Source organism: Herpailurus yagouaroundi, unplaced genomic scaffold, assembly GCF_014898765.1.
Source record: "Herpailurus yagouaroundi ecotype Mexico unplaced genomic scaffold, PumYag 28, whole genome shotgun sequence".
Taxonomy (NCBI): Eukaryota; Metazoa; Chordata; class Mammalia; order Carnivora; family Felidae; genus Herpailurus; species Herpailurus yagouaroundi.
The window spans coordinates 2825571-2839512 of NW_024412376.1; the positions used below are offsets into that span (position 1 = coordinate 2825571).

Below are 13942 nucleotides of genomic sequence, written 5' to 3' on the forward strand. Positions count from 1 at the left end.
CTCATCATTAGGTTATAAATCTAGAAAGAGAACCCTTTTCGCTATGGCTTTATGTTTTCTTAGGGTCCTTGACTTGAGTGCAGGGTCTGAGAGCTCTAGCAGTTCTACAGTCAGGTGCCTTGGGTCCGGCTCCCAGCGGAGGCAATGCACTCCGTATCTGAACAAGTTAGTTGGTGAGAACTCCCCATTTCCTCATCTATAAAATGGGGACTGTAATACTTGGTTTCAGGATTCGTATGAAAACGAACTGAGATCGTGTCAAATGCCTGGCGCGAAGCAAGGAATCGGTAAATGTCGGTGACCGTGTTGCTATTGAGGCGTAGAGAAGAGAGCCAGACCCCTCTCATTTATCCTTCCCCAGTGAGTCTTCTTGGTCAGCCGCACACTTACCTCCTCTCCTTAGCAATTACCTTGAACAGCCTTCTCTTCTCCAAGGAGGCATTTGGCCAAGGCTGACGTCACACCTCCCACGCCAGCATGCTCTTCCCATAGCCATAGATTAGAAGTGCCAGTGACTTAAGTCCAGAAACCACAGTCATGAAATTATGCATCTGTAGGTTGTAAAATCAATTTTAATTCTCACATACATCCGCCTTGTTTATTTATTGAACAAGGTGTTGCCAGCATTTCAAAACAAAACTAAACCAAAAAACTCACCTCTCTCTACTAACTTGAGCACAGCGTTCTCTTCTCTTCCTTCCTGGTTACTTCCCATGGTTTTCCTCTTGGCTCTGTCTCTCCAGCCTCTTTCTTTTTGTTTGCTGTTTATTCAGCATGGTCTTATACCCAGCCTCGATTTCAGTTCTGTGCTGCAAACATTGGGCCTCCTCTCCAGCGGAGAACCAGAAGAACAATAAGTAGAGATATAATATGTAGTTGTGAAGTGCATTACCAAAATATTATGAAGGGACAATCATCCCTTGAGGTAAAATTCTGTAATTTTCATGTCACTTCCTGAAGGTGAAAAGATCTTGCTGGTAAAATAGACTGAGTTGCTCTTTCTGAATGTATGTGGGGCATTTTTTTCCCCTAACCCCATGACGAGTACCAGTGGTTTCCACCCTTCTTTGTGGATGAAGGGATGCAATTATTTTTCCTTCTTGTGCTCTCACATACCTGGCTGCAAGCAGTGCGCCATCTGACAGGCTCCGTGTGGGCTGGGGTGGCTTTTCTTCCCCTGGCGCGTCCTCAAGAGCTGTGCAAACATGACGCTTCAGCATTTTTGCGCTCTCCGCATTTCCCCCTTTGATTGTTATTTTGCAAGCGAATGCTTGGTGTGTCTTTGTTATTTATAGACGTTTTATAAGCCAGCGTGGTTCCTGAATGCTGTACAGAGGGAGGAAAAAAGGTGAAGCAGAAACCGTGGGCTGAGCAACAGTCATAGCAGATTGGGGAATTATAATGGGTCTTGCGAGCATGAGAAAGATTAAAAAAAGAAAAGAGTAAAAAGCCAAAACCAGTAGAGTTTCCTAAATGTGCTTAAATGTTTTTAAAGCACAAAACAAAAGCATCTGTCCCCATCCTCCCTTCTCTGCCTCTTAGAGGCCTGTGATCAGCATCAACGCAGGTAGTGAGGGAGAAAGCCCTAATCGCTCTGCTTGCATCTACTGGGCTCCTGCTTCAATGAAGCCCCCTCCCCCTGCTTCCAGGAGCTCTAGGACTCCCTGCAAAGTGGAGAAGGTGGGTCTTTGTGGATCAGACGTAGCTAAGAAATTTTTCTTGCTTCTTCCAGGCCATGTTCTTTCATGCAGAGGGAGGGGTAGAAAAAATAGAGGCCCCAGCTCCTTGCCCTGTGCCCCTGACCTGAGGCCAGAGGCCTTGAAGTTTGCAGCGTGTGCACGTGTGTGTAGGTGTGTGTTTTGGGGGGAGCGGTCTGGCTATGAGGGTCTCCCCTTTGCTCTTACCCCTCACCAGTGCTGCCCTCAGCCCAGATGCAGAAGGTGGCATGGGCCAGGATCCACAGCTAGGGTTCCGCACGGGTCCAGCTGCCCCCCGATGCATTTCTATGGGGGAGAGCTCTGATGGAGTGTGATTTCGAGCAGAAAGAGGCAGATGGAAAGAAACAGTTGACGTTGCTTCTTGAGGTCAAGGAGCCCGAGTCTCAATCATCTCTGTACTCCCGTGCCGGGACCGGTGCCTGACACACATGTGCTCAGTGTGTAACAAACAAACGCATGAATGGGCACAGCACACTTGCTTCTAAATAGGGAGACTTGGTGTTCTGAGTCCTGATTTCTAGAGAAGGTTCTTTTGCCAACAGCCATGTTCCACTTAGTACAGTGAGTGAGTTGGACCCAGGTGCCAAGGCCTCTAAATGTAAGCTCTTTGGACTTCTATGAAAAATGATTAATTAGCCTCTATACATTCATTTCTGGCACTTATTCTCTGATGGATATTGGAGGAAGAACCCTTTTGTTTATCAAATGGGACTTCAGGAGAAATCAAAAAGACAACTTGGGAGGCAAGAAGCAGGTTACTCCTGCCTGATACGGGCCACACTTTGGAAACAGAGACCTGAGCCTCCTGAAGCCCCCAGGAGCTTTCAGTGGGGCTTCCTCACCCACCTGTGGGTACTTGGGACAGTGGTGGCTGGGGGGCCCAGAGCTCGGTGCCCGTGCTGCTCAGTTCCGCCTGGGTGAGGACACTTTTCTCCCAGTGACAGATGGCCCTGGTGCATAGATGGAGTTTGAAGTCCTGACTTGTTGAGGCTTGAGTTGTCTGAGATGGATTAGCAAGTGTTTCTGTAGTTTAGGTAAATTATATACCATATGAACTGCAAAAATACTGAGTTCATTTGAGGTCTCTGCTCCTTAAGTAGCAGGGGGGACAGATGGGCCCACATGGGTCCTGTTTCCTCCCACCTGCCCTATTTGACTGAAGCTGGCAGGTGGGGCCTGTCCTGCCTGCCACTCACTGAGCTGGGGGGCCAGTGGGGTCACGTAGGTAAGTCAGAGAATGTGCCTGTGTTCCAGCCCCAGGATATCCGGGAGGCAGGAAGGAGCCTGGCAAGAAGGCCGGCATCCTGAACAGAAGAAGCCTGCTAGACCTGAACCCCATCTAGCAATTGTTAAATACCTGGAATGAATCTGGACAAAGAAACCTCAGTATTCCAGTCACCTCCTCACAACCCGCCTGGTTTCTTAGTCCCTATTAAGGGTTTTAGCTTTGAAAAAGTTTACTTTACAATTTTTTTAATGTTTATTTTTATTGAGAGAGAGAGAGAGACAGAACATGAACAGGGCCAGGGCAGAGAGAGAGGGAGACAGAGAATCTGAAGCAGGCTCCAGGCTCTGAGCTGTCAGCACAGAGCCCGACACGGGGCTCAAACTCACGAACCCTAGGATCATGACTTGGGCCAAAGTCGGATGCTTAACCGACTGAGCCATCCAGGTGCCCAAAAAAGTTGACTTTAAAACAATTGTGTACTATTGTCTCTCGCTTTTGTCTCCTCTCTAATCTGGAGAAGCCCTGGCTCATTATATGTATTTTACTGATTAATATGTCAAATAGTCTTTTTTTGTTTTTGTTTTTTTGTAGTAAGAATTCATTCCTATTTATTTTCCCCCTTTTAATTCCATATTCTTCTTCCCTTCCCTAGATGCATTATATAGTTCATTTTATTACCCCCCCCCCTTACATATTGCTACCCTTAAATCTCTTTGCCTCTCCTCCCTCCGTCCCCAGGTTAAGGGTGCTGAGTCCACAGGTCCTGCTGGCCTCCTTCCCCAGAGCTCCAGGCCTCACGGCAGGGGGCTCTGTGTCATCCTGCAGAGTTACAGCTGGATGTGAGGAGCTGGAAGTCTGAGGAGGCCCGCTCGCCTGGCAAATCTGTCAGTGTGTGTCCTGAGGAATGCTGACGGGTCTGTCAGCTGATGACAGAATGCTACGTCTGCATGCAGCAGATTAGGTGTTGAGAAGTGGTTTTTTTATCCATTAGCGTGAGGTGGTTTTTTTTGTTTTTTGTTTTTGTTTTTGGAGAGCAAGAGTTTTCCTCCTTGGGCTTTCAGTACCATTTCAAAGTGTTTAATGGGTCAGGCACACTCATGTGTGTTGTTTACCCATTTTGGGTCTAAAGAAAGCCCACTGTCCCCCACCCCAACCAGCACCCTTGTTAGTATACCTTTAACAGCGACTTTACCTTTGATGGTCACAATATTGTTGGCAGCCTGGTGGGAAATCTCTGCTTCCTCTCCCCGTGTGTTTCAGAAAGGGAACACAGCTCTGCACATCGCCGCCCTCGCAGGTCAGGATGAGGTGGTCCGGGAGCTGGTCAACTATGGCGCCAATGTCAACGCCCAGTCGCAGGTGACGGCTCTCTCCCGGGTCCTGGGCCAGAGGGCATTGCCCTTCTTTTCCACCTGTATTTCTATTATGTAGTGGGTGCACTGAATAGCTTAATCGGCAATGTGTCTCTAAGCAATAACAAAGGCATCCCTTACTATTTGTTCATGCTTCTGTTATGCATTCTAAGCACGATGTGGTTGATCATTGTGGACCCCATCTCTGTTCAGTGAAACCAGCCAAATAATATATCTAGCTATGGCTCCTTTGGGGAGAGAGACTGTGTTTAGGGGTGGGTAGGACATGGGACATAGGGGGTTCACAAAGAAGGGAGTGAAAATAGAGGGGGAGTGTGTTTGTAAGAGGCTGACTTCCATAGAATGTCAACCCCCAGTTTGGTGCCCTTTTGTAATAAATCCCGCTAAGCCATTTCTTTTTATTTTTTTTTTTAATTTTTTAAATGTTTGTTTATTTTAAAAACATTTTTATTTTTTATTTTTGAGAGACAGAGACAGACAGAGCATGAGTGGGAAGGGGCAGAGAGAGAGGAAGACGCAGGATGGGAAGCAGGCTCCAGGCTCTGAGCTGTCAGCACAGAGCCTGATGCAGGGCTTGAACTCATGAACCTCGAGATCATGACCTAAGCGGAAGTCGGACACTTAGCCTACTGAGCCACCCAGGCACCCCATAAATGTTTATTTATTTTTGAGAGAGAGAGAGAGAGACAGACAGACAGACAGAACATGAGCAGGGTGTGGGCAGAGAGAGAGGGAGACACAGAATCTGAAGCAGGCTCCAGGCTCCAAGCTGTCAGCACAGAGCCTGATGTGGGGCTTGAATCAAGAACTGTGATATCATGACCTGAGCCGAGGTCGGTTGCTTGACTAAGTGAGCCACCCAGGCTCAATGACCCCCTTCCCCCCAACTAAGTCGTTTCAAAGTGTTCATGAGTTTTTACAACAGGAGATACTGGTGGGGACATGGCCCTGTGGGCTAGCTGAAAATACAACGAAGAGAGAGTTGTCCTCCAGTTATGAGGATTTTGCCCCAGTTTTAGCATGTCTCCCTAATTTTGTGGGTAAATTTTAATGATGTTTTCTCTTGGTTTACAGAAAGGCTTTACACCCTTGTACATGGCAGCACAAGAGAATCACTTGGAAGTGGTTAAGTTTTTACTGGAAAATGGAGCTAATCAGAATGTAGCCACAGAAGTAAGTACCTTGGGCAAATGGCCTCACTGTGGGACATCTCCAGAGACAGGACGCTGCCGGGGGCGTGCATTCCTCGGACAAGGCTTAAGATGCTTCCTCAGTCACGATCCGCGTAAAGTGTCACAGAGTGCTCTCTACCTTCTGATCACTGCACTCATCCTGGGTGCCATCGGGCTCTTCAAGGGAGTGAGGGACAAAGTCATGGGTCTTGAGGAATGCCCAGACGCATACCAGAGAAATGATGTCAGAATCAAGCTTGTCCTTCCCACATTAAGCACCACTGAAGGCTGGACCTTAATGAGAAAGGATCCTGCCATAAACCATGAGTCATTTCAGCTCTGATCCTGAGTTTTGTCATTGATGAAGTGATGAAATTGAACTAGATAGAGCCAACAATTACATGACTTTGTTCTCATTCTGCTTTGCCAGTCCACGGGGTCCTGTGCCCCTTAGCACACAACTGAGGGGATTAATGACAGTAGCTCACAATCAAATCCTCAGTGCCTGGCATAGTTTCTAGCATTTGGTAGGTGTTAATAAATAATACTCATGAAATGAATAAATGAGTGATCTTCTGCCATGTTGAAGGCACTGGCCTGGCACCAGTGGATCGGGTGACAGAAAGGGTAGGCAGAGAAACAGAGGGCAGTGAAAAGCCCTCGGAGCATGCAGTGAGACTGGGAGCGAGTTACAAAGGAAAATTAGTGGCTGTAGGCTCTGTGGGATTACGGAGAAAGAAAGTGGGGCCAAGAAAGGCTTTAGGGACCAGGTGGCATTTAAACTGAGCTTGACAGATGAAGAGGGCTTTGAGTTGTCCGAAAGTCATTTCAGGCTGAGGGCCCGTCATGAGCAAGAGCCCTGAGGTGTGAAAGCGTGGGTCCTGGCTTGAGGACAGCAAGTGGTCAGATACGGTCCGAGCAAACGCATCTTTCCTCCTTTCCTCTGGCCAGGACGGCTTCACTCCTCTAGCCGTGGCTCTGCAGCAGGGCCATGAGAACGTGGTGGCACACCTCATCAACTACGGGACAAAGGGCAAGGTGCGCCTCCCTGCCCTGCACATCGCAGCCCGTAATGATGACACCCGGACAGCTGCGGTGCTTCTGCAGAATGACCCCAACCCGGACGTGCTTTCCAAGGTGAGGGCAGCCAGGCCCAGGAGGACCAGGAGAATTCTAGTACCTGGACCACGGAGCCGTATGGGTTAACAGAGGCACTGTTAACTCCCAACAGCTCCCCAAGAATGAGCCGAGGCCAGAGGTGCACACTGAACACCAGCTCCCACAGGGCCTTCAGATTCCTGCTGGGACCCGTAGGAGCTACAGTGGACAGCCTCACTTTAAACCCCTGGTGAACACCAGGAGAGATGTGCTTGGTGTGGAGCAGGAATGGTTCTTGTTGCTCTAGGTCATCCAGAGGAGTGTCCAGGGCAGCTTGGGTCTCTGGCCGGAGTGAAACTTGGGAATCTAGCGGGTGGTGTTCTAGAATTATACCCCTCTTTTCCTGGTTGGCCCCTAGTGGAGGAAAGGAAGTGTCCACACATGGGGAGATGAGGACTGGGAGGGCTCCCCAGGGGCCTGGACAGCTAGCTCTCTGATGTTTTGAGGCACTGCTGATCCACTATCTGTAAGTTTGGGCTGTTAATTACTTCTCTTGCAGCGGGAGTGGATTGCACTGAGCTATTCACACGGTCCCTCCAGCCCACGGTCACTGAGTTCTGTCTGAAAACTGCTGACCGGATTAGGCATGGTCTCAGGTTATAGGACAGAATAATGACAATGACCCAGAAGGGGCCCAAGGGCTGCCTTTGGCCAGCAGCTGAGTCACGACACCCCTTTAGAGGGCTGAAACAATCTCTAGAGCTCAGATCGTGGACCCCAAAGCACTATTCATTCATTCATTCAAATCGCTTTGTAAATAACCATTCACGTGAGTGGGCCCTGCAGAGTTGGAGGTCATGCTAGTGCATGGTTTGTCCACGTGAACCACAGTACAAAGAACGTGGGTCCCTCAGAGGTAGGACCTAGCTTTGAATATGACTTGCCAGAAAGCATTCCTTGATCCCTTCAGCAAATGTTCTCATCAGTCAAAATCTTTCCACATCGGGTCCTCTGGCCCTGCCAACGTTTCCAGAATCCCTATGCTGATTCTGAGATGGCAAATGACAGTGCGAGGCTTGTGACAAGTTGTTTCCCCCTCTGTCGTGCTTCAGACGGGATTCACCCCCCTCCACATCGCAGCTCACTATGAGAACCTCAACGTGGCCCAGCTACTCCTCAACAGGGGCGCCAGTGTCAACTTCACGCCACAGGTAAGGTGCTCTGGCAGACCCTGCACTCAGGCCAGGGGTTTGGGCTTGTCTGGCCTCTGGGCTTCTGCCTCTCGCTTTGACACAATTGATTTCCTCCTTATGGCACAAGTGACCATGGGTGGGACCGCCTGGTATTTATTGAGGCTGCTCATTGATGGGTTTCTTTTTTTTTTAATGTTTATCTATTTATTTTTGAGAGAGAAACAGAGGCAGAGAGGGGGAGAGACAGAGGATCCCAAGCAAGCTCCCCACTGTCAGCATGGGGCCCATTGCGGGGCTTGATCTCACAAACTGTGAGATCAGGACCTGAGCTGAAATCCAGAGTCGGACGCTTAACCCACTGAGTCACCCAGGTGCCCCTCATGGATGGGTTTCTGATCACCTGCATATCAGTTTCTGTTTGCCCATTCTCGAGGTGGCAAGCCTGGAGGGCAGGGATTTCTTCCAATCTGTTACGATGACTCTGGGAGATATGGCTCGGTCAGATTGGTGAGATTAACCACCATGCTGTCACATCCTCATAGATTTTGAAAACTTTCTTAGGTGAGAAATGGACTAATGGTAGGCTTAGCATGGCCTCTTATGTTGCTGCCGCTGTCGGGCTGAGGCTGGGAGCCAGGGGGAGTGTGGAGCATAGCAGCGGCATTGGAGGGGGAGGTGCCAAACCCTCACTGGTTCCTGTTCCTCCCTTCCAGAACGGCATCACGCCACTGCACATCGCCTCCCGCAGGGGGAACGTGATCATGGTGCGGCTCCTGCTAGACCGCGGGGCCCAGATAGAAACAAGGACCAAGGTGGGTGCCAGCGAGCTCCGTGGCAAGGCCCAGGGAGGGAGTTCTGCCTCAGAGTCACAGCTGGAGTGGTGGCTCTCAGGGACCAGCTAGTGATGGGCCTCCAGCATCCTGGACTAGCTCGCAGTGGGAGCCAGGATGCAGCAGGAGACATAGTGAGATGTGCTGAAGTTGAGGTGGTCTTTCAGGAAGCATCCCCGCTTCTGTGGCTGCAGTGATACTGCGGGCAGTCTTCCCTCCGGTGGCTCTGATAGGTGCCTTTGGGGCTTTCTCTTTTGGACCCTGTCTTTTAAAGGATGAATTGACACCTCTCCACTGTGCAGCTCGGAATGGGCACGTGCGAATCTCAGAGATCCTGCTGGACCATGGGGCACCCATCCAAGCTAAAACCAAGGTTTGTGCTTCCCTGCTTCCCTCCCATGAGGAACATCTTTTCCCCAGGGGTCCAGGTCAGGGGGACCCAGGATCAAATCCCACTTCTGAAAAACAGAGATGTTAATACTACTCGCAGAACCAGTGATGTGTGATGTGTACCCTGATGCCTGTCACACAGGAGACACTCAGTATAGCTCTAATTATTTTTTTTAATGTTTATTTGATTTTATTTTTGAGAGAGAAAGCATGAGCCAGGGAGGGGCAGAGGGGGAAAGACAGAGGGAATCCCAGGCATGCTCCACATCACCAGCACAGAGCCCGATGTGGGGGTGGAACTCACAACTGTTGAGATCATAACCTGAGCCGAAATCAAGAATCGGACGCTTAAGTGACTGAGCCACCCAGGAGCCCCAGTATAGGTCTAACTATTATCTATCTCAGGCACGGCAAACTTTTTCCCTAAAGGGCTAGATAGACTTTGCAAGCCATGATCTCTGTTGCAATGATTCCACTCCGCCATTGTTGTAGGAAAGCAGCCATGGATAATATGCAAACTAACAGTCATGTTCCAATAAAACTTTATTTACAAAGACAGGCAGCAGACCAGATTTGACCCACGGACTGTCATTTGCCTGCTACAGCTCTAGATTAACCCTTGTGTCTTTTATCTTGGCTCCAAGAAAAGACAGACTCTAAGCACCCCAAGAAGTCTTTAGAGCCTGGGCCAGACTGAAGTGAAGTTAAAAAAGAAAACAGAATAGCTCCTCTCAAGGTCCATGAAGGGCCAGAGCAAAGGCCCCTCCTTCAGCTCTTGAGTCTTCCTGGGGCTAAAGCTGTCAGACCGCCTCGTACTGCTTATACCTCCCCTAGGCCTTCTGCCCACTTCGTTGGGGTGAATTTGGAAGGGTGTCAGAATAGAACAAGGGAGAAACCAGGCCCACTCACAGCCTCCCCAGAGGTCTTCTGTGGGCAGTTGCAGATAGCCCATAACCATGAAAGCCGTCCGTTCTGTGACAGATCATCATGGGAGTCTTTCTACACAGCTACCTGTAATTTGGGTCATGACTCACAGCACCAAGCTGGCTTTGTGTGTGTACGTGTGTGACTGGTCGGGGGTTGGGGGTGAGGCAGGATGTATCCTCTCCTAAACCAGTTTATTTCTCGTTTAAACCTCCATCCACGGCTGAGTTGCTGTGTGACTTTGAGTGTGTCCCTTAGTCTGTCTCTGCCTCTGTTTCCTCATCTGTAGAGCTCTACCCGTCTCTAGAGTCGTTGGGATGATCACATGAGATAATATAAAAGTAAAAATCCTCGGGTAAGTGAAGGTAGAACTGCTACCACTGATTCTGTTGTCAGATCAGGAAATTCTCAGCGTTTTCCCACAGGGGTCCTGTGTTTTAACTTACATAAAGGTTCCTAAGTTGGTAATGATTTTATATTACCCAGATTATTAGGATGGGGCTTAAAAAGGCAGTCATGAAAATTCTTCACTGAGAACTTCTGACTCTTCAACTGGGAAATAAGTTAGGACCTCCGTAAAACTCACTAAGTGGCAATGAGCTGTGTTGGTTTGCTGTCACAAAGTGCCACACACTAGGTGGCCTGAACAACAGAGGCCCATCGCCTGACAGTTCTGGAGGCTGGAAATCTGAGATCAGTGTCAGCAGGGCTGGTACCTTTGGGAGCTGTGAAGGGGAATCTGTTCCAGGCCGGTCTCCTGGCTTCCCGTGGTTGCTCACAGTCTTTGGCATTCCTTGGCTTGTAGATGCATCGCCCTGACCTCTGCCTGCAGAGGCATTCTCTCTCTGTGTGAGGGGCCGTGTGCAAATTTCCCCCTTTTAGGAGGACACCAGTCATACTGGATCAGGGCCCACACTAACAACCTCATCTTAACTAACTACATCTGCAATGGCCAAATTTCCAAATAAGATCATGTTCTGAGCTCCTGGGGTTAGGACTTCAACATGTGGACTTTTCTTTTCTTTTCTTTTCTTTACTTTTCTTTTCTTTTCTTTTCTTTCTTTCTTTCTTTCTTTCTTTCTTTCTTTCTTTCTTTCTTTCAGTTTATTTGTTTTGAGAGAGAGAGGGGGAGAGAGAGAGAGAGAGACAGAGAGAGAGAGAGAATCCCAAGCCGATTCCACGCTCAGCATAGGGCCCAACACAGAACTCAATCTCACAAACGTGATATCATGACCTGAGCTGAAATCAAGAGTTGGCCATTCAACCAACTGAGACACCCTGGCGCCACCAACATGTGGATTTTGAGGTGACACAGGGCAACCTAGTACACAAATACAAGCTGTCCTGCAGCCTGATTTTGTATCTCCCTTGCTGAAAATCCTCTTCTTAGAATTCACATCCCAGCTCCTGAGCTCATGGATTGTCACGATCCAGCTCCTGCCTGCCCCCCACCCAGCTCCAAGCCCCCATCACACTTTGTCCTCCTTTGGGATTTAACTGCCTTGAGCTCCCTGAGTTCCCCAAGGATGGCTGCCTCTGTGGTATAGCTCACACTGCTCCCTTCGCTGGCGGATTCTTCCCCTTTTGTCTTCCTGGCCAAGTCCTAGCTCAGGACCACCTCCTCCTGAAAGCCGTCTCTCCCCATCCACCCTGCTGTGGACCTCTGTGCTTTGATCTTGCCTTTCCTGATGTTACCACACTGAACAGCAACAATGTATCTGTTTCCACTCTTTTACCTGACAGACTATAAGCTTCTTTAGGCCAGGGATTATGTCTGTTCTCTTTTGTTTCCTTGTCACTTAACCCATACCTGGTGCTCATTGATCGCTTAATAAATATTTGTTGAATTAATCTGTGAGTGAATGAGTGAAGAGGCTCCTCTGTCTTTAATGTTTTTTAAAATAGATTGCCACCTAAGAAACCATGAGAGTCCTTAACAAAGTTTTTTAAGTGATACAGATTTGTTAGGGGCAAAGAACAGAGGGATTTAGATGTGAGTTCCATGTTGTGCTCACTCATTCATTCATTCGTTCATAACCACGTAAATTAAGGATCACTATGTGTTACATGCATATATGAGGATTGTGGGGCATATGAGAGATATGAAGCATAGTCACTGGTCTTAAGAGGCTGATAAGTAAGGAGAGAAGATACACACACCTGATAAGTTAGTTATAGATACAATTCAGCATATCTATGAGTAAGGTCTGAGTGACAGGTAAGAAAAGCCCACGGAAGTCTAGGGTAGTCAAGGAAGGCTTCCTGGGAGAGGTGGGCCTGGCTGGAGCTGGCTTGGAGGATTTGATGAGGTAGAAAGGAGAGTGTAGTCAGAGACCAGCATGACCACAGGGGCCAGAGTGAACCAAACTCACTTAGGAGCTGCCTGGAAGCATCGTGTAGGGAAGAAGTAGGAAATGAGGTTGGAATTATCTCCTTGAATTTCTGTGTTCATTTCCTTTACAACTACTTCTCTTCCCTCTTCTCCCAGAATGGCCTGTCTCCAATTCACATGGCGGCTCAGGGAGACCACCTTGACTGTGTCCGACTTCTGTTGCAATACAACGCAGAGATAGACGACATCACCCTGGACCACCTGACCCCGCTCCACGTGGCAGCCCACTGCGGCCATCACAGAGTAGCCAAGGTCCTTTTGGATAAAGGAGCCAAACCAAATTCCAGAGCCCTGGTGAGTGGGAGCCTATTGGAGAAGGTGCCAGAGGGTCAAAGGCTGAGGGAGGCGGGACTGAGCTGTGTGGCTGAGCTTGGTGGGAAGGGCACCAATTGGTGCCTGGAGGTACCCCCGAGATTCGGGGTCTGGATAGTGGCAGTGCCTGCTAGGACCCAGGAGGCAGGATGGTAACCCCCACACTCCCTGCCACATTCAGCTGGGTATCGCCTTCTGCACCCCGATGACCATGGCCCTGGTGACAGACTGAGGTCAGGGGTGGGTATGGGTCCTAGAGATCTGACTAAGAAGCCGTGTCCGTGGTATGTATGTGGGTTGGGGGAGCCACTCCATCTGAGACAGCCCAATGCTGAGGAACAGTGACTGCCTATAGACTGCCTGCTTTGGGTGGGGGGTGAGTGCAATGGGCTGAGCTAAGCATCCTTCCTCTGCTGACGGACTTAGAGTTTTCACAGTGCTGGTGAAAGTTCTCGCCTAAAGCCAATTGCCCCCTGGGACTATGGCTCCTCTTCCTCTTTCCCCAGGCCTGGCACTTTGAGGACGCAGCATCAGGGATCTGGTGGGGCCAGAGTTCTGCACAGAGCATGGCCTTGACCACCATGTCCTCTCTGCCCACTCCCAGAGGGGAGAATTTAGAAGGCAGGAGAGCTTCCAGTCTGACAAAGATGGCTCCTTCATTCATTCAGAAAGCTTTCATGGAGCTTTTACCACATGCCAGGGACTATTTGGGGGTACTTGGGGGATTTCTGTGCTTCAGCACTATTGACATTCTGGGTCTGATATTCCTTGTTGTGGGGGGCTGGCTTGTGCCTGGTAGGATGTTTGGCAGTGTCCTTGGCCCCCACCCTCTACGTGCTAATATCCTCCTCTGGTTGTGACAACAGCAGTGTCTCCAGATGTTGCCAAGTGTCCCTGGGGTGGGTGGGACAAAGTCCCCTCCCCTCCCCTTACTTTGAGAACCACTGCCTAATAGAATAAAGCACTGGAAAAACAAACAAAAACAAACAAATAAAAATCCGTGCCCTTGTGGAATTTACATCTACAGCGGAGTTGCTATATGGAGATCCACTTTACTAAAAATGATTGGTGGTTTCAGGGGAGAGGGAACATGATTTGTTTCACAAAAGTACTCTTTATTGTCAGTCTCCCCTTAAGGAAACATTAAACAGCAGGCTCTTTTTGTGCACTCAAAAATATGATTAAAATTTTTAAAAGGGTTGATAGACAACTTGTTCAGGAACATACATGGTGCAGAAGGCGAGAGCCGCCTGCCTCTTGCGTGGTTCACAGTCACCGATGGTCCGGCCACTGGGAATCACTGATGGGTGGT

General features: G+C 49.2%; 1 protein-coding gene across 20 annotated transcripts in view; it reads left to right on the top strand.

Annotated features, from left to right (window-relative positions):
- The window catches only part of ANK1 (ankyrin 1), a 219143-nt gene that overhangs the window by 140331 nt on the left and 64870 nt on the right, over window positions 1-13942 (top strand). For all 20 annotated transcript variants that reach the window (XM_040449509.1, XM_040450033.1, XM_040450117.1 and 17 more), the window contains exons 4-10: window positions 4207-4305; window positions 5394-5492; window positions 6443-6628; window positions 7702-7800; window positions 8496-8594; window positions 8887-8985; window positions 12415-12612. In XM_040449509.1, coding sequence (XP_040305443.1) covers window positions 4207-4305; window positions 5394-5492; window positions 6443-6628; window positions 7702-7800; window positions 8496-8594; window positions 8887-8985; window positions 12415-12612 — 879 coding nt within the window. The remainder of the gene's footprint in view (window positions 1-4206; window positions 4306-5393; window positions 5493-6442; window positions 6629-7701; window positions 7801-8495; window positions 8595-8886; window positions 8986-12414; window positions 12613-13942) is intronic.